This window comes from Schistocerca americana, chromosome 5 (assembly GCF_021461395.2).
Source record: "Schistocerca americana isolate TAMUIC-IGC-003095 chromosome 5, iqSchAmer2.1, whole genome shotgun sequence".
Taxonomy (NCBI): domain Eukaryota; kingdom Metazoa; phylum Arthropoda; class Insecta; order Orthoptera; family Acrididae; genus Schistocerca; species Schistocerca americana.
This window is the reverse complement of record NC_060123.1, coordinates 234,079,763-234,104,163: the sequence shown is the minus strand read 5'-3', so window position 1 is coordinate 234,104,163 and position 24,401 is coordinate 234,079,763. Positions and strand designations below refer to the sequence as shown.

The 24,401-nt window shown below is 47.9% G+C and overlaps 1 protein-coding gene across 1 annotated transcript in view; it reads left to right on the top strand.

Annotated features, from left to right (window-relative positions):
- Positions 1 to 17,508, top strand: part of LOC124616286 (opioid-binding protein/cell adhesion molecule homolog) — a gene marked incomplete at its 3' end in the record, with an annotated part of 87,621 nt that extends 70,113 nt beyond the window's left edge. The window contains exons 7-8 of the mRNA XM_047144589.1: positions 9,991 to 10,201; positions 17,450 to 17,508. Coding sequence (XP_047000545.1) covers positions 9,991 to 10,201; positions 17,450 to 17,508 — 270 coding nt within the window. The remainder of the gene's footprint in view (positions 1 to 9,990; positions 10,202 to 17,449) is intronic.
- Between the last annotated feature and the right edge of the window lie 6,893 nt (positions 17,509 to 24,401).

Sequence of the window (24,401 nt, the reverse complement as noted above, 5' to 3'; positions counted from 1 at the left end):
ACTTGAACTGTGATGCAGTTGAAATGAGAACTGTTCTCAAATGTTCTATCAGCGACAGATTTGCAGATCTTGCTGGCCACAGAAGTACATCAACATGACGCAGTTCATAGAGACAAGTGCAAGGACGAGCACTGTCCTTTTGCAACCTGCCACGGTGCTACTGTCACAAGACGGTAAACACATGAGGACGTACCGTTGTGCCACTAGAATTCCCTAATAACAACGAGCTGCAACCTGCAGTCATGTCCGATGGTTCCCTTCACCATGACGCCGGGAGTAACACCGCTGTTTCTCTCCACAACATAGTAACTATAGCACCTCTCACCTATCACCGCCATACTCGGCGATTATGGTCATCTAGAGCAGTGCAGAACAGCCATTCGCCACTGAACACAGTGCGATGCCATTCATTACCCGCCCAAGCTTCCCAGTAATGGCACCATTCCAAAAGCAGCCGTTTGTGTTGTGGTGTCAACGGCAGCCGAAACATGGGACGATAATTTCCTAGTGTGGGTGCTGGTACTCTCCAGCTGTTGGTGTGGGATGACACAGAATTTTGCAGGGATTTCGATGTGCTTGGTGTAGATTACGGCGATCCTACCTTGTGATGGTCAGATGTGGTCGACCATGTCTTGACAAACGGTATGCCCTCACGTTCCCATACAGTCAAACATCAGACCACTGTCACATCCGAATGTCCCATAAATCTTGGTGTTGCACGATTCGGCCGGGCGGCCAAATGGAGACCCACAATGAGGACCCTCTTGTAACTCTGTCAGGTATTGACAACGCTGTCTCACACGAGTATATGGCATCTCCGTGGCACTCTCAATGGTGACTCAACATGTGGTGTTAACTCTCCTTCCATGCCATACCATACCTTTTACAACGCTGAACACGAACCATACCTATGCACTTTCGTGGCCGTTCTACCTTTCACAAAGAATTGGAACTCTGATTATTTACGAAGTTACTTCGACATCAGACATGGCCAGTAGTGTGTAATCTATATGAAAGAGAAACACTAGTGCCCAGGGACTCCAAGTGAGATTTTTGAAAGAAAGGCGGTATTGTTGTCGCGTAGCCATGTTAGATAAATCTAGTGCACCTGTCTTGACTGAAGACTGGCCGACAGATATGCTGCCATGAGGGATTATGAGTAGGGTAATGAGTAGGACTGTAAAGGCAATGTTTAAATTTTATACCGTATGTATTTAGTAGTGTCGAGACACATACGTGTTACGAAATATTCGCTACTTGTTACTTTCATCATGTATAAAACGTCAGATCGTGGCGTTACGTCTGAACATTGAGTATACTGGTGTATGTTGACAAATGAATGATGCGAAAGGTGACTGAGAGGCTGCTGCAGGTAGATACGGACCAGACGGCTATTTTGATTTCAGATATTGCAGCTGAATTTGTTTTTCATAGTTTTGAAAGTAAATCACAGTATTATGTGGTTTTTGTATAATAGCCTGCGAGGGACGAGAAATATGCAGTTGCTAGCTGTCGGCGCTTTGATGAGCTATCAACAATGCGTCGTTTCGGTAAGATTTGTTAAAATAAAGTGGCGGGCAATGACATATCGTCCTAGATTGAGCATCAAGTAAACCAGAATTCAGAAAATACCCTGTTGAAATTGCGTAATTAGCTTCCAGGTAACGTAGTAGTTCTGTAAAACCTAAATACCCTGCGGTATAAAAATAGTATCTTTTACAATCAGTTTTAAGACTAATCAACTTTAAGCAGCATCATATTCATACGTAATTTTAAAAAGAGGCTTGTCCGCCTTGCGTTTTTAGGGTTCTGCACCTCAGCCGGTAAAAATGGTACCCTTATAGGATTACTTCGTCGTCAATGGGTCGGGCAGCAGCTAATCACTGGAAGTCACCTGGGTTATAAATCCATTATGGGCGATCCAACCATTCCGCTCAAGTCGACTGTTGACGACGTGACTGTGAAGTGCAAATGCGAAGGAACAACAACAGACAGGAAGCATTGTGCAGGATGGTTGTAAGAAATCGTATGAAATCAGCGGAAGGGACCTCTCGTGAGTTCCAAAGTGCTACCAGCCCTTCAGCTAGCACACTGCCTGTGCGTATAAAGTTAAAAACAATGAGGTACAGTAGTCGAGCAGCGCCTCATAACCCACACATTTGTGTAGTTGGTGGTATGCGACGCTTGTGAAGATATAGAGAGAGACGCTATTAGACAGAGAATGACTGGAAAGAGTGGCCTTGAGCAATGAATCACGCTACAGCTTTGCGGCTTTGAGTTAGGGGAACGCATGGTCAACGCTATCTGCCATTTTAAGTAGAACCAGTGGAGCAGTTTTTGAAACGCATGGAGGTGTTTTTCGTGGTTAGGGCGTGAACCCCTTTTTGCGGTTAAGAAAACCCTAATTGTGGAAGGATATGAGTACATTTTACAGCACTGTGTGCTGCGTGTAGCAGAGGAACAATTCGGAGGCGGTGATTGTATCAGTATAACAATGCACTGTACCATGAAGCAGTACCTGTGAGGCAGTGGTTTTTGGAGAGTAACATTCCGTAAATGTGTTGGTCTGCCCAAAGTCGCGACTTAAACCCAATATAACGCTTTTAGGATGAGTTATAATGTCGAATTTCCTCTGCTTCAGTCCCCAGCGTCCAATGTCGCTACCCATCGCTGGTTTCGGCTCTTCAGAAAGAATTGACTGCCATTCCTCTCTTTCAAAGTGTCCCAACAGAGATAAAGCCGTCATAAAGACGAAGGGTGGATGCACCTTATATTAATGTCCCCTAGTACAATGCGCAACTTTTGGGACGCAATTTTTTATCTCGGGTGAAGGTTGGAGCCATTAGGTACCGTTCAAAACCAATTTGATACTCTTGAACGCGATCGGAAGCAGCAAAGGGTGCTTAAGCACTATCAGCCCTCCTGTTTCCAGTCCTCCTGTGAAGTAAGCACGGGGAAGGGCAAGAGGGGGCTGAAACATTGATACGTGCTTGAATAAGATGTCAACGAGCTCCTCTAAGACACTCCCTTCCCCAATTCGGCAACACCCTCTGAGCCAACAAATTTCACCACAGTTCTGCCCAGCGTCACCATCGACGTTTCATTCGATGAGAACGACACCACATCCCATCTAACCCACATGTCACCTTTCTTTTCACCCCTCTTCGTTGGGGTCAGAACCGCGACGCCCAGCGTTCAAATAGTGCGGGCGCTGCAAATCGACGCGAGAACACCTTGCGTCGTGGCATAACGGGCGTGAATGAAACCACCCCTTTCCTTTGGGCATGACTACTACACATTTTACTTTCGAAACCCATAGTACGTAGTGCGATGAGCAACAAACCGACGTTCGTCACATCCTTTCGTATTGCTGATATCCCCTAAGTTTCAACCATGCTCTAAGGACACCCTTGGACTGCACCGCCATTGAACGCAACTGCACTACTTTGGAGCGCAGCGCTACCACAGTCTTTGTTCTTGTATACAGAGTGCATCCACTAGGGAACGCACAAAACAATTCTGCGATATTTGAAAAAATGGCTCTGAGCACTATGCGACTTAACTTCTGAGGTCATCAGTCGCCTAGAACTAATTAAACCTAACTAACCTAAGGACATGACACACATCCATGCCCGAGGCAGGATTCGAACCTGCGACCGTAGCGGTCACGCGGTTCCAGACTGAAGCGCCTTTAACCGCACGGCCACACCGGCCGGCTCGATATTTGAAACAGATCGGAAGTAGGAAAGGGTGCCTAGGCATTATCAGCGCTCTTGTTTCGCGCCCTGCTGTGATGTGAACACGAAGGGCGTGGGCAGCTGGCGTGAATGGTACGTGAGCAAAAGGCAAGGAGCCTCCTAAGCTCTTCCGCCCTTCCCCACGCACCCTCTGTGCCACCCGCCCACCTTTACTGACCAATTTAAAAATGAGCCCTTAAAGAGACAGCCTACGAAGTGTCAATGGGGCTGGATGCATGCAGGTGGCTAATACTGCTTCGTTGGTTGTCACAACGAAAGTTGTTACCGAATTGGACGCACACCCCTGTCATCATGTCACAGAAGGGCACGAAACAGGAGGGCTGAAAATGCATAAGCACCTTTTGCTCAAATGGCTCAAATGGCTCTGAGCACTATGGGACTTAACTTCTGAGGTCATCAGTCCCCTAGAACTTAGAACTACTTCAACCTAACTAACCTAAGGACATCACACACATCCATGCGCGAGGCAGGATTCGAACCTGCGACCGTAGCAGTCGCGCGGTTCCGCACTGAACTGCCCAGAACAGCACGGCCATCGTGACCGGCACCTTTTGCTCCTCAGGATCACTTTCAAATTTCGTCTAATGGTTTTGAACGGTCTCTAGAGGTTCCAATCTGCACACGAGAGCAAAAATTGCTGTTGCGCGGCGCTCGAAAGGGCTGAGACCACGTTCAATGGGGATGCAGCCCCACAACGTCGTTAGAGAAATGTTTAAACATCCATACAGTGTCAGAGGTTGTGAAGAACGTCATGTGCCGGAAGGGAAGGGGTGGTTTCTTCGACGCCCTTGATGCCACTCTGTGAGGCGTTTTCTGAGCGTCGGTGTGTATGAAATGTTTCCTCGACCACCCATAAGAAAACCTCGTGGTAACTACGCTGGGCAACGCGGTTCAACCTAAACTGCAGGGACATCAAAAGAAGTGGTGGAACGTGGGCAAAGGGGGTGTGACAACTTTCCCATCGTGCTACATGTCCAAAGCGGCGCTGTGCAGAATTGTGACGAAATTTGGTGTCAGTGTGACGTCATTAAGTCATCTTACATGTCACATGAACTTCCATGCTCCTCAATTTTTTTCGTAGGCTTCTTCACCTTGCTGTTTGAAGCATCTTCGAGGGCTCCATATTTTTGCACCATTGCAGAAGTAGTTTGGAGGCAGCTTTGAGCCAGATTTGAAGCTTCTTCGTAGCAGTAGGTGACACTTATTGAGTTTCGAATACGTGATCCTTTGGCTCAAATGGCTCTGAGCACAATGGGACTTAACATCTGAGGTCATCAGTCACCTAGAATTACTTAAACCTAACTAGCCTAAGGACATCACACACATCCATGCCCGATGCAGGATTCGAACCTGCGACCGTAGCGGCCAGACGGTTCCAGACTGACGCGCCTAGAACCGCTCGGCCACACCGGCCACACCGGCCTTTAATTTGCACTGAAGTGTCCAGATACTTTCGATCAGGTAGATAATGTACGTGATATTTTATTTATGCTAGGGACTGCAAAACAAAGAAGTGAAGATCGTAGATGAAATCTTCTTGATTGGGAATGATTACTAGTTTCGGCTAACAATCTAGCCACCTTGAGATTATAAAACATTCTTGATTAGTGATGGTGCCATTACGGTTTCTTAAAATGTCGACGTCCGTACATAATGAAAACCAGCGTTACTAAGTTGTTAAGGCGTAAAGCATTTGTTTTGTGACCATCGTTCAATAAGATTGGGTGCGAACGGTGAAAAGCTGTTTTTAAGTATGTTATGTATGGATGATATCATTTAAAAAAAGTTTTTAGCTATATGTGGAGCCGTAATGGCACCAACACTAATCAAAAATGTTTTACGTCTGGAGATGGCTGGATTGTTAGCCTAAAGTAGTAATCAGTCTAAATAAAGAAGACTTCGTGTGCGATATTGACTTCATGGGTTTTTCAGTCCCTGACGTAAATAAAAGATTACATCAAACCGCAAATCTCCTGGTTGACAATGTCAATTAAAGTGAGTGTACGGGATGCTGGATACGTACAGTTGCTGCATGCAGTCTATTACATGCCCTAAAACGTATCTCGGAGTAAGGACCTGGAAGAATTCAAATACTGCAGACTGTGACTAAAGAGGGTAGGAATTACGTGCAGGAAAGAAAAGGTAGCAACTAATGATTCGGCACTACGCGTAGCTAGCGACATACTCTTCTGAGAATGAGAAAATGAAGAAATACGGAACTGTCTAGTCGTCAAAAGGCATACGGGAATGGAGGCAGGGGAGTAATGTAATGATTATGTTAGCGCGAGTCCGGCACATTTTGTTATTACTGCTTCTCTCCTGACAACAGAATACTCGAAATGAACTTCGTGCGGGAACAAAACAAGAGAGTAACAAAACGTTTGATGTAGAAACTAAAAGGTACTCTGGGTCTGCTGAAATATTCCGTAATCAGTAACGAATACATACGACATGCTGCAGCTCTAATTATGACAATAACGTAAAAGTGCTTAAGGCAGTGCTTCGTCTCTTAACGAATGCAATAAGAAAAAATTTTGCTATTACTGATGAAAGATTACCGTCAAACCTCCTTGCCTAGGGACGCCAGATGAAAGTTGATGTCGTCAAGCCCTGAATTAAAATTGCGCAACGGATTACTGGGGAAGGGAGCTTGAGAGCGCTACCTAGAGAGCGTGCCCTTTCTGTACGATACTAGGCAAGGGGCTGGAGGGCTCACACGCTGATGTGTGGGTCCCTGCATTCTATATCTTTTATTTTAAATGAATTCCTTTAACTTGACTTCTTTGTGATTTTTAAGGTATGTTAAAGATTGATGACAGTTGATTATCTATTTATTTTAAACATTAACACTCGCCGGCCGGGGTGGCCGAGCGGTTCTATACGCTATAGTGTGCAACCGCGCGACCGTTACGGTCGCAAGTTCGATTCCTGCCTCGGGCATGGTTGTGTGTGATGTCCTTAGGTTGGATAGGTTTAAGAAGTTCTACGTTCTAGGGGACTGATGACCTCAGATGTTCAGTCCCATAGTGCTCAGAGCCATTTGAACCGTTATCACTCGACTTTACAGCGATTGCAGCAATTGTTCCAGTTTACAGATATTACGATTTCACAACTTGTAGCTCGGGTATATTATATACTAATCTACACGCACTTTTCTACGGGCAAGACGGAATTGCGTTGGCCAAAGTCTCCCAATATCTTACATAGGACATCCACTCGCCGGCCAGTGTGGCCACGCGGTTAAAGGCGCTTCAGTCTGGAACCGCGCGACCGCTACGGTCGCAGGTTCGAATCCTGCCTCGGGCATGGATGTGTGTGATGTCCTTAGGTTAGTTAGGTTTAAGTAGTTCTAAGTTCTAGGGGCCTAATGACTGCAGTTGAGTCCCATAGTGCTCAGAGCCATTTGAACCATTTTTTTCAATCCAGAATGAGATTTTCACTCTGCAGCGGAGTGTGCGCTGATATGAAACTTCCGGCAGATTAAAACTGTGTGCCGAACCAAGACTCGAACTCGGGACCTTTGCCCTTCGCAGGCAAGTGCTCTACCAACTGAGCTACCCAAGCACGACTCACGCCCCGTCCTTACAGCTTTACGTCTGCCAGTATCTCGTCTCCTACCTTCCAAACTTTACAGAAGCTGTCCTACGAACCTTGCAGAACTAGCACTCCTGAAAGAAAGGATATTGCGGAGATATGGCTTAGCCACAGCCTGGTGGATGTTTCGAGAATGAGATTTTCACTCTGCAGCGGAGTGTGCGTTGATATGAAACTTCCTGGCAGGTTAAAACTGTGTGCCAGATCGAGACTCGAATTCGGGACCTTTGCCTTTCGCGGGCAAGTGCCAGGAAGTTTCGTATCAGCGCTCACTTCGCTGCAGAGTGAAAATCTCATACTGGAAACATCCCCCAGGCTGTGGCTAAGCCATGTCTCCGCAATATCCTTTACTTCAGGAGTGCTAGTTCTGCAGGGTTCGCAGGAGAGCTTCTGTAAAGTTTGGAAGGTAGGAGACGAGATACTGGCATAAGTAAAGCTGTGAGGACGGGGTGTGAGTCGTGCTTGGGTAGCTCAGTTGGTAGAGCACTTGCCCGCGAAAGGCAAAGGTCCCGAGTTCGCAGGAGAGCTTCTGTAAAGTTTGGAAGGTAGGAGACGAGATACTGGCATAAGTAAAGCTGTGAGGACGGGGTGTGAGTCGTGCTTGGGTAGCTCAGTTGGTAGAGCACTTGCCCGCGAAAGGCAAAGGTCCCGAGTTCGAGTGTCGGTCTGGCACACAGTTTTAATCTGCCATGAAGTTTCACGTATTATGAAGCGTGACACGTTTCTTTCCACCCGTCCACATGGATTCTGTTGCACCCGATGCCGGCCGCGTCGTGCAGCAAAATTGGCGGTGGAGGCGCCTCTGTTTATATTTCCCCGTGCGAGCGAGCAGCGAAACCGGCTGCTTATACAGGGTGTTACAAAAAGCTACGGCCAAACTTTTAGGAAACATTCCTCACACACAAAGAAAGAAAATATGTTATGTGGACATGTGTCCGGAAACGCTTACTTCCATGTTAGAGCTCATTTTATTACTTCTCTTCAAATCACATTAATCATGGAATGGAAACACACAGCAAAAGAACGTACCAGCGTGACTTCAAACACTTTGTTACAGGAAATGTTCAAAATGTCCTCCGTTAGCGAGGATACATGCATCCACCCTCCGTCGCATGGAATCCCTGATGCGCTGATGCAGCCCTGGAGAATGGCGTATTGTATCACAGCCGTCCACAATACGAGCACGAAGAGTCTCTACATTTGGTACCGGGGTTGCGTAGACAAGAGCTTTCAAATGCTCCCATAAATGAAAGTCAAGAGAGTTGAGGTCAGGAGAGCGTGGAGGCCACGGAATTGGTCCGCCTCTACCAATCCATCGGTCACCGAATTTGTTGTTGAGAAGCGTACGAACACTTCGACTGAAATGTGCAGGAGCTCCATCGTGCATGAACCACATGTTGTGTCGTACATGTAGAGGCACATGTTCTAGCAGCACAGGTAGAGTATCCCGTATGAAATCATGATAACGTGCTCCATTGAGCGTAGGTGGAAGAACATGGGGCCCAATCAAGACATCACCAACAATGCCTGCCCAAACGTTCACAGAAAATCTGTGTTGATAGGTGATTGCACAATTGCGTGCGGATTCTCGTCAGCCCACACATGTCGATTTTGAAAATTTACGATTTGATCACGTTGGAATGAAGCCTCATCCGTAAAGAGAACATTTGCACTGAAATAAGGATTGATACATTGTTGGATGAACCATTCGCAGAAGTGTACCCGTGGAGGCTAATCAGCTGCTGATAGTGGCTGCACATGCTGTACAAGGTACGGAAACAACTGGTTCTCCCGTAGTACTCTCCATACAGTGACGTGGTCATCGTTACCTTGTACAGCAGCAACTTCTCTGCCGCCGACTTTAGGGTTATCGTCAACTGCACGAAGAATTGCCTCGTCCATTGCAGGTGTCCTCGTCATTCTAGGTCTTCCCCAGTCGCGAGTCATAGGCTGAAATGTTCCGTGCTCCCTAAGACGCCGATCAATTGCTTCGAACGTCTTCCCGTCTGTACACCTTCGTTCTGGAAATCTGTCTCGATACAAACGTACCACACCACGGCTATTGCCCCTTGCTAATCCATACATCAAATGGGCATCTGCCAATTCGGCATTTGTAAACATTGCACTGACTGCAAAACCACGTTCGTGATGAACACTAACCTGTTGATGCTACGTAATGATGTGCTTGATGCTAGTACTGTAGAGCAATGAGTCGCATGTCAACACAAGCACGGAAGTCGACATTACCTTCGTTCAGTTGGGCCAACTGGCGGTGAATGAGGAAGTACAGTACATACTGACGAAACTAAAATGAGCTGTAACATGGAAATTAAGCGTTTCCGGACACATGTCCACACAACCTCTTTTCTTTAATTGTGTGTGAGGAATGTTTCTGAAAGTTTGGCCGTACCTTTTTGTAACACCCTGTAGAGCGGAAAGTACTGTACCTTTTCACTGGTACTAAGAATACCCACTTTCTCCCTTCCCCCTCTCACCACCGCATCACCGCCCCTTCCGCCCGTTCCTTACTCTTTACGAATTGACGCACTGCGCAGTAGCTTGCGGAGTACACGTGTAGACGTATTCTTATTCCACTACGCCGCACGGTAATTGGGCGCCGTGTCGTGTCCTGTGGCAGAGCGAGACGGCGCCGCGGCCGGTGCTGTGGTGGCACAACGAGCGGCCGCTCGACCAGAGCGGCGTGGCCGGCGTGTCGGTGATGACGGAGCCGGGCCCGCGCACGCACTCGCGGCTCGTCGTGTCGCACGCGACGCGCGCCCACTCCGGCAACTACACGTGCGCCGCGCCCGACACCGAGCCCGACACCATCAACGTGTACGTCTCGCAAGGTGAGTCCCCGTCCACCCCAAGCGGCCAGGGCCGAACACTGCTCTGCACCACACTTGCTTGCTTCGCAACTGGACGCTGATCCTAGTTAAAGGCTGTGAGGTGAGGGTATCATCTGGAGTGCCCCAGGGAAGTGTGGTAGGTCCGCTTTTGTTTTCTATCTACATAAATGATCTTTTCGATAGGGTGGATAACAACGTGCGGCTGTTTGCTGTTGATGCTGTGGTGTTCGGGAAGGTGTCGTCGTTGAGTGACTGTAGGAGGATACAAGTTGCCTTGGACAGGATTTGTGATTGGTCTAAAGAATGGCAGCTAACTCTAAATATACACTCCTGGAAATTGAAATAAGAACACCGTGAATTCATTGTCCCAGGAAGGGGAAACTTTATTGACACATTCCTGGGGTCAGATACATCACATGATCACACTGACAGAACCACAGGCACATAGACACAGGCAACAGAGCATGCACAATGTCGGCACTAGCACAGTGTATATCCACCTTTCGCAGCAATGCAGGCTGCTATTCTCCCATGGAGACAATCGTAGAGATGCTGGATGTAGTCCTGTGGAACGGCTTGCCATGCCATTTCCACCTGGCGCCTCAGTTGGACCAGCGTTCGTGCTGGACGTGCAGACCGCATGAGACGACGCTTCATCCAGTCCCAAACATGCTCAATGGGGGACAGATCCGGAGATCTTGCTGGCCAGGGTAGTTGACTTACACCTTCTAGAGCACGTTGGGTGGCACGGGATACATGCGGACGTGCATTGTCCTGTTGGAACAGCAAGTTCCCTTGCCGGTCTAGGAATGGTAGAACGATGGGTTCAATGACGGTTCGGATGTACCGTGCACTATTCAGTGTCCCCTCGACGATCACCAGTGGTGTACGGCCAGTGTAGGTGATCGCTCCCCACACCATGATGCCGGGTGTTGGCCCTGTGTGCCTCGGTCGTATGCAGTCCTGATTGTGGCGCTCACCCGCACGGCGCCAAACACGCATACGACCATCATTGGCACCAAGGCAGAAGCGACTCTCATCGCTGAAGACGACACGTCTCCATTCGTCCCTCCATTCACGCCTGTCGCGACACCACTGGAGGCGGGCTGCACGATGTTGGGGCGTGAGCGGAAGACGGCCTAACGGTGTGCGGGACCGTATCCCAGCTTCATGGAGACGGTTGCGAGTGGTCCTCGCCGATACCCCAGGAGCAACAGTGTCCCTAATTTGCTGGGAAGTGGCGGTGAGGTCCCCTACGGCACTGCGTAGGATCCTACGGTCTTGGCGTGCATCCGTGCGTCGCTGCGGTCCCGTCCCAGGTCGACGGGCACGTGCACCTTCCGCCGACCACTGGCGACAACATCGATGTACTGTGGAGACCTCACGCCCCACGTGTTGAGCAATTCGGCGGTACGTCCACCCGGCCTCCCGCATGCCCACTATACGCCCTCGCTCAAAGTCCGTCAACTGCACATACGGTTCACGTCCACGCTGTCGCGGCATGCTACCAGTGTTAAAGACTGCGATGGAGCTCCGTATGCCACGGCAAACTGGCTGACACTGACGGCGGCGGTGCACAAATGCTGCGCAGCTAGCGCCATTCGACGGCCAACACCGCGGTTCCTGGTGTGTCCGCTGTGCCGTGCGTGTGATCATTGCTTGTACAGCCCTCTCGCAGTGTCCGGAGCAAGTATGGTGGGTCTGACACACCGGTGTCAATGTGTTCTTTTTTCCATTTCCAGGAGTGTAGATAAATGTGAATTAATGCAGATGAATGGGAAAAAGAATCCTGTAATGTTTGAATACTCCATTAGTAGTGTATCACTTGACACAGTCACGTCGATTAAATATTTGGGCGTAACATCGCAGAGCGATATGAGGTGGGACAAGCATGTAATGGCAGTTGTGGGGAAGGCGGATTGTCGTCTTCGGTTCATTTGTAGAATTTTGGTAAGATGTGGTTCATCTGTAAAGGAGACCGTTTATAAGACACTAATACGACGTATTCTAGAGTACTGCTCGAGAGTTTGGGATCCCTATCAGGTCGGATTGAGGGAGGACATAGAAGCAATTCAGAGGACGGGTGCTAGATTTGTTACTGGTAGTTCTGATCATCACGCGAGTGTTACGAAACTGCTTCAGGATCTCGGGTGGGAGTGTCTAGAGGAAAGGAGGCGTTCTTTCCGTGAATCGCTACTGAGGAAATTTAGAGAACCAGCATTTGAGGCTGACTGCAGTACAATTTTACTGCCGCCAACTTACATTTCGCGGAAAGACTACAAAGATAAGTTAAGAGAGATTAGGCCTCGTACAGAGGCATATAGGCAGTCATTTTTCACTCGTTCTGTCTGGTAGTGGAACAGGGAGAGAAGATGCTAGCTGTGCTACGAGGTACCCTCCGCCACGCACCGTATGGTGGATTGCGGAGTATGTGTGCAGATGTAGATGTAGATGTGTCGCAAACAATGTAGGACAGTGGTGGTCAAACTTTTTTGCTTAAGAGCCAATACTGACACAGTAGAGCGACGTCTCTGGCCTCGTAGGAAGGAGAAATGGGGATGGGGGGTGGGGGGTGGGTGGAATAAAATGGTGACTCAAAGACAAATTCAATTTTTACCAACCCATGGTTCCTCGTAGAAGCTTACTGCCTACACATTTTGAATCTACATATTTTAAGGCAACGCATCAAATTTTGTAAGTGAAAAGGAAAATACGGGGCGTATCGAACGGAATCATCCGTTTTGATAAAGTCATAACTAATATGTTATTTGCGATATGTCCGTAAACAGCTATTGTTGGTAAGAGGAAACTCTCTAGTTTTCCGTGGTTCCCGCTAGGTAGCAGCTGTGTGCGTCCACTTCAGTTCTAGTAAAAATGGTGTCGAGTTAATAGAAAGGCTTTTGTGTTGTACGTTTTACGGAGTACGTGTCAATAATAATTCTTCAACGTGACTTTCGCACTAGGTATGGTGTGGATCCCCCTACAGCACAGAGCATTAGAGAATGGTGTGAACAATTCCGAGAAAGGCAAATCGCAGGGCAGTCTTGGACCCTCTGAAATAAACGTCGAACGCATCCGTCATAGTTTCACAAGGAATCCGCAGAAATCCGTTCGCTGTGCAGCTTGACAGCTCGACATGCCCCCGACGTCCGTCTGGCGTTTGTTGCGTCGACGTTTACACATGAAAAATTCAGCTGCTGCAAGCCCTTCGTGACGATGACAAACAACAACGTGTGGAGCTCTGTAATTTCGTTTGTCAACATGGCGGATGACAGTTTTGTTCCATGCTTACTGTTTAGTGACGAGGCAGCACTCCATTTAAATGGAAAAGATGGTTCAAATGGGTCTGAGCAGTATGGGGCTTAACATCTATGGTCATCAGTCTCCTAGAACTTAGAACTAAAATGGCTCTGAGCACTATGGGACTTAACATCTATGGTCATCAGTCCCCTAGAACTTAGAACTACTTAAATCTAACTAACCTAAGGACATCACACAAATCCATGCCCGAGGCAGGATTCGAACCGGCGACCGTAGCAGTCGCGCGGCTCCGGACTGAGCGCCTAGAACCGCTAGACCACCGCGGCCGGCGAACTTAGAACGACTTAAACCTAACTAACCTAAGGACGGCACACATCACCCAGTCATCACGAGGCAGAGAAAATCCCTGACCCCGCCGGGAATCGAACCCGGGATCCCGGGCGTGGGAAGCGAGAACACTACCGCACGACCACGAGCTGCGGACTAAATGGAAAAGTGAACCGTTATAATATGAGAATATGGGTTATGGAACTACCACATGAAGTTGTTCAGCATGAGAGGGACTCTCCTACATTTAATGTGTTTTGTACAGTTTCATGGGAAAAGGTGTATGGTCAATTTTTATTTCCGAGAACACAGTTACAGGAAGTAGATATCTCGACGTGCTTGAGAACTTTTACGTGCCACAGTTGGAGACTGATTCGAACGACTTCAGTTACCAACAGCATGGGACTGTGCAGCTGCCTCGAATACCGAGGCAGGTAGTCATTTAGTTGATTAAAAAACAAAACTATCAATGGAACATCCGACGTTCAGTCTGCGAAGTCACCTAGTCTATACTGTCAATCCATGTAACTTTTAACCTAAAAAAATTCAGAGACGTTCAGCATACTACACTCCTGGAAATTGAAATAAGAACACCGTGAATTCATTGTCCCAGGAAGGGGAAACTTTATTGACACATTCCTGGGGTCAGATACATCACATGATCACACTGACAGAACCACAGGCACATAGACACAGGCAACAGAGCATGCACAATGTCGGCACTACTTCAGTGTATATCCACCTTTCGCAGCAATGCAGGCTGCTATTCTCCCATGGAGACGATCGTAGAGATGCTGGATGTAGTCCTGTGGAACGGCTTGCCATGCCATTTCCACCTGGCGCCTCAGTTGGACCAGCGTTCGTGCTGGACGTGCAGACCGCGTGAGACGACGCTTCATCCAGTCCCAAACATGCTCAATGGGGGACAGATCCGGAGATCTTGCTGGCCAGGGTAGTTGACTTACACCTTCTAGAGCACGTTGGGTGGCACGGGATACATGCGGACGTGCATTGTCCTGTTGGAACAGCAAGTTCCCTTGCCGGTCTAGGAATGGTAGAACGATGGGTTCGATGACGGTTTGGATGTACCGTGCACTATTCAGTGTCCCCTCGACGATCACCAGTGGTGTACGGCCAGTGTAGGAGATCGCTCCCCACACCATGATGCCGGGTGTTGGCCCTGTGTGCCTCGGTCGTATGCAGTCCTGATTGTGGCGCTCACCTGCACGGCGCCAAACACGCATACGACCATCATTGGCACCAAGTCAGAAGCGACTCTCATCGCTGAAGACGACACGTCTCCATTCGTCCCTCCATTCACGCCTGTCGCGACACCACTGGAGGCGGGCTGCACGATGTTGGGGCGTGAGCGGAAGACGGCCTAACGGTGTGCGGGACCGTAGCCCAGCTTCATGGAGACGGTTGCGAATGGTCATCGACGATACCCCAGGAGCAACAGTGTCCCTAATTTGCTGGGAAGTGGCGGTGCGGTCCCCTACGGCACTGCGTAGGATCCTACGGTCTTGGCGTGCATCCGTGCGTCGCTGCGGTCCGGTCCCAGGTCGACGGGCACGTGCACCTTCCGCCGACCACTGGCGACAAAATCGATGTACTGTGGAGACCTCACGCCCCACGTGTTGAGCAATTCGGCGGTACGTCCACCCGGCCTCCCGCATGCCCACTATACGCCCTCGCTCAAAGTCCGTCAACTGCACATACGGTTCACGTCCACGCTGTCGTGGCATGCTACCAGTGTTAAAGACTGCGATGGAGCTCCGTATGCCACGGCAAACTGGCTGACACTGACGGCGGCGGTGCACAAATGCTGCGCAGCTAGCGCCATTCGACGGCCAACACCGCGGTTCCTGGTGTGTCCGCTGTGCCGTGCGTGTGATCATTGCTTGTACAGCCCTCTCGCAGTGTCCGGAGCAAGTATGGTGGGTCTGACACACCGGTGTCAATGTGTTCTTTTTTCCATTTCCAGGAGTGTATATTGTGCATTTGCCACACGATACTTCGAATCTGTCATAATGGTTAAATGAGGTGGTTTACAGGACAAAGGAACACCAAGAAATAACATGCGCAATTCAACTGCAGGCGTTAAATAGCAATTATGTGCAACCGCTCGCTCACAGAAAAATCCGTAGATAAAGACTGGAAAATTGCTCAAGTCACACCAATACCCAAAAAGTGAAATAGGAGTAATCAGCTGAATTACAGCCCCATTTCACTAAACACGATTTGCAGTAGGGTTTTAGAACATATACTGTGCGCGAACATTATGAATTACCTCGAAGAAAACGATTTATTGACACACAGGCAGCACTATTCAGAAAATATCGTTCTTGTGAAATACAACTTTATACGCATAAAGTAATGAGTGCTATCGACAGGCGGTGTCAAATTGATTCCACAGTTTTAGATTTCCAGAAGGCTTTCGACACTGTTCCTCACAAGCGTCTTCTAACCAAACTGCGTGCCTATGGAATATGGCCTCAGTTGTGCGACTGGATTCCTGGTTTCCAGTCAGAAAGGTCACATATCGTAGTAATAGACGAAAAGTCATCGAGTAAAACAGAAGTAATATCCGGCGTTCCCCAAGGAAGCTTTATAGGCCTTCTATTATTCCTGATCTACCCTATATTAACACATTGGAGACAATCTCAGTAGCCGTCTTAGACTGTTTGCAGATGATGCTGTCATTTACCGTCTTGTAAAGTCATCAGATGACCAAAACGAATTGAAAATGATTTAGATAAGATATCTGTATGGTGCGAAAAATGACAATTGACCCTGAATAAAGAAAAGTGTGAAGTTATTCACATGAGTACTAAAAGAAATCCGCTAAATTTCGATTGAGCGATAAGTCACACAAATCTGAAGGCTTTAAATTAAACAACATACTTAGCGATTACAATTACAAATAATTATCACATAGATAACGTTGTGGGTTTCGCAAACCAAAGATTGCGATTCATTGGCAGAACACTTAGCAGGTGCAACAGGTCTACTAAAGAGACTGCTTACACTACGCTTGTCCGCCCTATTCTGGAGTATTGCTGTGCGGTGTGGCATCCGCATCAGGTGGGACTGACAGATGACATCGAAAAAGTTCAAAGAAGGGGAGCTCTTTTTGTATTATCACGAATCAAGGGAGAAAGTGCCACAGACATGATACGTGAATTGGAGTGGCAATAATTAAAACAAAGGCGTTTTTCGCTACGACGGGATCTTCTCTTGAAATTTCAGTCAACAATTTTCTTCTCCAATTGCGAAAACATTCTATTGGCACCCACCTACATAGGGAGAAATAATCATCACGATAAAATAAGAGAGATCAGAGCTGGCACAGAAAAATTTAAGTGCTCGTTTTTCCCTCGAGCCGTACAAGAGTGGAATGGTAGAGACAGAGCTTGAAGGTAGTTCATTGAACCCTCTGCCACGTACTTTATTGTGAGTAGCAAAGTCGTCACTTAGATGTAGATGTGAAGATCAGAACATAGCGAATCAGTTCTGTACACCTGTGTACTCATTATTTCTGTATGGTGAACCAGTATTATTTGCTGTCGCGAAGCTAGTTACTTGCTCCTGAATTCCCAATGAATGACAATTCCCTTACAGTTCCATCATAAGTTGCACTAATTATTATTTCTTTTTCAGGTGACAACACAGCAGCCATTCAGAAGCAAGAAGCATCCGCCGGGTTTCATCCTTCGCCGGTTAGGCATCTTGCCACTAGTATAATAATTGCCATCTTGAGGGAACTTAGTCGATGACGCCAATTCACGACAGTACACGCCCTCGTAGCATCGGAGGTGCTGGCCGCAGTTTGGGAGGGCTGTTGTCACTAAATCTGTGAACGTGTTCTGAGTGCGTTCTTCCACCTATCATTCCACCAGAAATAAACCACTGGAAATGTGTGGTGGATTTTTGAACTACCATCGGACAGAGCGCCGATAATATTCGTGTAAAACACTGGCTGGAGAACTTGGACATATACCCAAAGAGGTGAGTTTCATCTTCACTGAAAATAGCGTTACACGAAAATTTTAACGAATTTTGCCAATGAACAGTGAGGATGTTCCTTATCACAGAAACACTGCGTCTTTTGAGTGATGTCGCAGTGCAAGAACACTGCATTACAAACTTTCGGTAGCAATGACTGACAAATATGAGTGCATGTCGTATGCAAGAGAATCGCTAGCATCGGTTTAGTAGGTGACTGTAGCTCCTTTCATTGAATATATATATATATATATATATATATATATATATATATATGATAATTTTGCAGCGAAAAATATTTATGGTGGGTATACCTAGCCCAGCAACACATACAGACCATATGTGTAGGACATGACATAAATACACTCCTGGAAATGGAAAAAAGAACACATTGACACCGGTGTGTCAGACCCACCATACTTGCTCCGGACACTGCGAGAGGGCTGTACAAGCAATGATCACACGCACGGCACAGCGGACACACCAGGAACCGCGGAGTTGGCCGTCGAATGGCGCTAGCTGCGCAGCATTTGTGCACCGCCGCCGTCAGTGTCAGCCAGTTTGCCGTGGCATACGGAGCTCCATCGCAGTCTTTAACACTGGTAGCATGCCGCGACAGCGTGGACGTGAACCGTATGTGCAGTTGACGGACTTTGAGCGAGGGCGTATAGTGGGCATGCGGGAGGCCGGGTGAACGTACCGCCGAATTGCTCAACACGTGGGGTGTGAGGTCTCCACAGTACATCGATGTTGTCGCCAGTGGTCGGCGGAAGGTGCACGTGCCCGTCGACCTGGGACCGGACCGCAGCGACGCACGGATGCACGCCAAGACCGTAGGATCCTACGCAGTGCCGTAGGGGACCGCAGCGCCACTTCCCAGCAAATTAGGGACACTATTGCTCCTGGGGTATCGGCGAGGACCATTCGCAACCGTCTCCATGAAGCTGGGCTACGGTCCCGCACACCGTTAGGCCGTCTTCCGCTCACGCCCCAACATCGTGCAGCCCGCCTCCAGTGGTGTCGCGACAGGCGTGAATGGAGGGACGAATGGAGACGTGTCGTCTTCAGCGATGAGAGTCGCTTCTGCCTTGGTGCCAATGATGGTCGTATGCGTGTTTGGCGCCGTGCAGGTGAGCGCCACAATCAGGACTGCATACGACCGAGGCACACAGGGCCAACACCCGGCATCATGGTGTGGGGAGCGATCACCTACACTGGCCGTACACCACTGGTGATCGTCGAGGGGACACTGAATAGTGCACGGTACATCCAAACCGTCATCGAACCCATCGTTCTACCATTCCTGGACTGGCAAGGGAACTTGCTGTTCCAACAGGACAATGCACGTCCGCATGTATCCCGTGCCACCCAACGTGCTCTAGAAGGTGTAAGTCAACTACCCTGGCCAGCATGATCTCCGGATCTGTCCCCCATTGATCATGTTTGGGACTGGATGAAGCGTCGTCTCACGCGGTCTGCACGTCCAGCACGAACGCTGGTCCAACTGAGGCGCCAGGTGGAAATGGCATGGCAAGCCGTTCCACAGGACTACATCCAGCATCTCTACGATCGTCTCCATGGGAGAATAGCAGCCTGCATTGCTGCGAAAGGTGGATATACACTGTACTAGTGCCGACATTGTGCATGCTCTGTTGCCTGTGTCTATGTGCCTGTGGTTCTGTCAGTGTGATCATGTGTTGTATCTGACCCCAGGAATGTGTCAATAAAGTTTCCCCTTCCTGGGACAATGAATTCACGGTGTTCTTATTTCAATTTCCAGGAGTGTAGTTCTACACGCTGTCTCACGTAGTGATTCCCCACAAGAGTTTATTTCTATTCCCTGCTGACATCTGTAAGACACAGGCTGTTTCCCATTGATAAGTAAACATTCAGGGATGGGAACTGTATCAGTTAGAAAAAATGTACTTGAATCGTAAAGGAAGGAGTAAAAAGTTACGAAGCTAAAATAGCTTTGGTATAAGGCTGCCACTTTGGTGAGAGGAATCGTTCTTTGTACAGCGCACATGGTAGGCATAACACTGTGTAGAAAGTCATAAGAGAACGATATAAACCAAGTACATTCCTGCTACCTTCAGCACTGCGTGGAGTTAGTGGGTGAAACAGCACTGTATGGTTGATACTTTCTTCACGCGTATGTTATTTTCCTTGAATTAGTCTGTTTCACCGGAGATGATTAACATAGTTAGTCATGCTTCAGACATGGAGAGCTGCTACGCTGTAGTAGTGGAGAACCATAGACACAGATTTCCATTGTATTTATGGGATGCATTAACTTTATGGCTACCCACGTATTCCAGTGTTGTTGTAAATAACCCTCTTGACTTAGCTTCAACACGATGTGTCAGGACTAATTTGCACATCTTTCTCGTGATCTACGTCAAGCATAATGGTGAATGGAAGTATAATAATTGTTCTGTTTCGAGGTCAACTCTGTCGCATGATCCGAAAATACACACATCAAAAAGAGTATTGCATCACCTCGGTTCCAATTGCTCCAGAACCTGTACAGGTAATTGGAATAGGGACAACCATGAGCATAATTTCCGCCCTTTTAATTGCTCATGAAAACTACACATTGCATGTTATACCACCATACAGCGAGATGTTCAGAGGTGGTGATCCAGACTGCTGTACATACTGGTACCTATAATACGCAGTACCACGTCCTCTTGCGTTGATGCATACCTGTATTCGTCGTGGCATACTATCAACAAGTTCATCAAGGCACTGTTGGTCCAGATTGTCCTACTCCTCAATGGCTATTTGGCGTAAATCTCTCAGTGTGGTTGGTGGGACACGTGGTTCGTAAACAGCCGTTTTCAATCTATCCCAAGCATGTTCGATAGGGTTCATGTCTGGAGAACGTTCTGGCCACTCTAGTCGAGCGATGCCGTTATCCTGAAGGAAGTCATTCACAAGATGTGCACGATGGGGGCGCGAATTGCCGTCCATGAAGACGAATGCCTCGCCAATGGGCTGCCGATATTGTTGCACTATCCGTTAGAGGATGCTATTCAAGTATCGTACAGCCGTTACGGCGCCTTCCATGACCACCAGCGGCATACGTCGGCGCCATATAACGCCACCAAAAACATCAGTAAATCTCCATCTTGCTGCACTCGCTGGACAGTGTGTCTAAGGTGTTCAGCCTGACCCGGTTGCCTCCAAACACGTCTCCGACGATTGTCTTGTTGGAGGCATTTGCGACACTCATTGATCAAGAGAACGTGATGCCAATCCTCAACCGTCCATTCGGCATGTTGTTGAGCCCATCAGTACCGCGCTGCATGGTGTCGTGGTCGCTAAGATGGACCTCGCCAAGGACGTCGCGAGTGAAGCTGCGCATCATGCAGTCTATTGCGCACAGTTTGAGTCGCAACACGACGTCCTGTGGCTACATGAAAAGCACTATTCAACATTGTGGCGTCCCTCCGAGCCATAATCCGTAGGTAGCGGTCGTTCAGTGCAGTAGTAGCCCTTGGGCGGCCTGAACGAGGTATGTCATCGACAGTTCCTCTCTCTCTGTATCTCCTACATACCCGAACAATATCACTTTTGTTCACCCCGAGACGCCTGGACACTTCCTTTGTTGAGAGCCCTTCCTGGCATGAAGTAACAATGCGGACGCTATCGAACCGCGGTATTGACCGTCTAGGCATCGTTGAACTACAGACAAGACCACCCGTGTACCTTCTTCCTGTTGGAATGACTAAACTGGCAGCTTGTCGGGCCCCATCCGTCTAATACGCGCCGCTCATGCATGGTTTTTTACTTCTTTGGGTTTAGTGACATCTCTGAACGGTCAAAGGGACTGTGATTGAGACACAATATCCACTGTCGAAGTCTATCTTCAGGAGTTAGGGGAACCGGGGTGATCGAGAACTTTTTTGATGTGTGTATTTCATTGGCTCTGGTGGCTTCACGTGGGAAGTTTTGTGTGCGAGAAACTTTTTCACACTGAAGAGGACCTCTTGGTAATAGCTATTACTGCCTGTCACATTTTTCAAGCAACATCAAGGTCGTTCAAACTGATAAAAGTCCAGTGTGATAATGTTACTCCTGCATATATATTGCGAGTCACCACTTCGGACATTTGTAAAAGTAGTACCTTGTTCATTCCATTGGAAAAAATTAATACCAAAGTGTTTTTACTGGCGTTTCATCACAGTCAGCAGGCAAATATTATGCGAGTCTTTGACGTATTATTATTTCACTTTTACATTACCTTAGAAAAAATGTGAAGCACCCAGAGAACATGGTCATATGTCAGAGTAACTTCACACACACACACACACACACACACACACACACACAGACACACACACACTGTAAGCGATATAGAAATAGTTAGCGTTTTCAATTCTGTCGACAAATATAAAGGCTGCCAGAGTGATGCAGTGTTGTTCGTCTTTGGTTCAAAAAAATGGCTCTGAGCACTATGGGACTCAACTTCTCAGGTCATCAGTCCCCTAGAACGTAGAACTACTTAAACCTAACTAACCTAAGGATATCACACACATCCATGCCCGAGGCAGGATTCGAACCTGCGACCGTAGCGGTCTCGCGGTTCCGGACTGTAGCGCCTAGAACCGCACGGCCACTTCGGCCGGCTCGTCTTTGGTGCTGGTAGGGTTTGTAAGAGACGTGGACACCGCTAGATGGTGAGTGATTACCGTGAAGGACGCAGAGATGTCACGCACTCACACGCACTCATATGAGACAGCGGTATCAGCACCTGACATAGTCTGCTAAAAGCCTCATTGCGTGTCTCCGTCGCAAGTTCGAATCCTGCCTCGGGCATGGATGTGTGTGATGTCCTTAGGTTAGTTAGATTTAAGTAGTTCTAAGTTCTAGGGGACTGATGACGAAAGCAGTTAAGTCCCATAGTCCTCAGAGCCATGGCGGTATCAGCACCTGACATAGTCTGCTAAAAGCCTCATTGCGTGTCTCCGTCGCAAGTTCGAATCCTGCCTCGGGCATGGATGTGTGTGATGTCCTTAGGTTAGTTAGATTTAAGTAGTTCTAAGTTCTAGGGGACTGATGACCAAAGCAGTTAAGTCCCATAGTCCTCAGAGCCATGTTTTTGCGTGTCTCCGAACGGCCAACTGGCCCAATAGTGCAATATCCATATTTGTGCGGCATACAGAAATGACAAGGAGTCGATGTTGGACTCAACGGCAACATTCGGGCAAGCATACTCGTCGTCAAGGTTCCAGTCTATCAGATACACCGACACAAGGGAGGACCAGTGGGATCACTGCACTACACGCCAAGCACACTGTAAGTCCATCGCATCTGCACCTGCCGCTCGAGAACAAGTACTGGATTCTCTCTAATATTCTGTGTCAACCCACAACATTGATTGGTGAATAGCGATAGCCGGACTAGGGAACTGCTGTTCCACGAGCAGAACGCTCTTAACACCAAAAGACAAACAGGTGCGTTTTGAATGATGCCGTGACTTGGAATCATGGACTGCCGACGAAGGGCGTCGCGTTGTGTTCTTCTTCGATATTCTGGTGACCATCGTCAGCAAGTACGGCGACGATCTGTGGCGAGTTTCCATTCTTCCAATGTTTTGGAGAGGCACAGCAGTGTTACTCCAGGCGTCATAGAATTGGAAGCCATCGGAGTTTACTTCACTTCACTGCGGGTAGTGATTGACGGAACTCTGACTGCACAACGCTCTGTCATAGACATCCTGCATCCTTAACGTGTCAGGACCGAGGTGCCGTTATTCAACAGCTTATTGCTCGTTCACTCCTTTCACGTGTCACTATGAACTGCCTGCGTGATGCTCAGGTACATTCTTTGGCCAGCAAGATTTCGAGATTTTTCCTTGACAGAACATTTGTGGAATCAACTCAAACATTAAATCCGTCCCAGTGCCAGTATCCAGAAAATTATAAGGTTTCAACTGAGCTTTTGACACACGCTTATGGATGTCAGAATGGTCCAAATCAGCTGGACTGATGTAGATCGCTTCTCATGTCCTCAGAAATTTTAGTAAAAAGTGTCGCTCCTCAAAATAGATTATAAAAAGAGGATAATCTAACTATAAAATCAGGTGTTGTTGTTATGGGCTTCAGTACAGAGACTGGTTTCATTCATCTCTCCATGCTACTGTATCCTGTTCAAGCTTCTTCATCTCCAAGTAACTACTACAACCTACATCCTTCTGAATATGCTTAGCGTATTCACCTTTCGAGCCCCCTCTACGATTTTTAAGCTCCACTCTCCCCTCCAGTACCAAATTGGTGATCCCTGGATAACTCAGAACGTGTACTAAAAGTCGATCCCTTCTTTTCGTCAAGTTGTGCCACAAATTCCTCTTCTCCCCAATTCTATTCAGTACCTCCTCATTAATTACTTGATTTACCCGTCTAATCTTCAGCATTCCTCTGTAGCATCACATTTTGAAAACTACTATTCTAATCCCCTCTAAACTATTTATTGTCCATGTTTCACTTCCATACATGGCTACACTCCATACAAATATTTCCAGAAAATGCTTCCTGACGCTTAAATCTATACGCGATGTTAACGAATTTCTCTTCTTCAGAAATGCTTTTCTTCCCATCGCCAG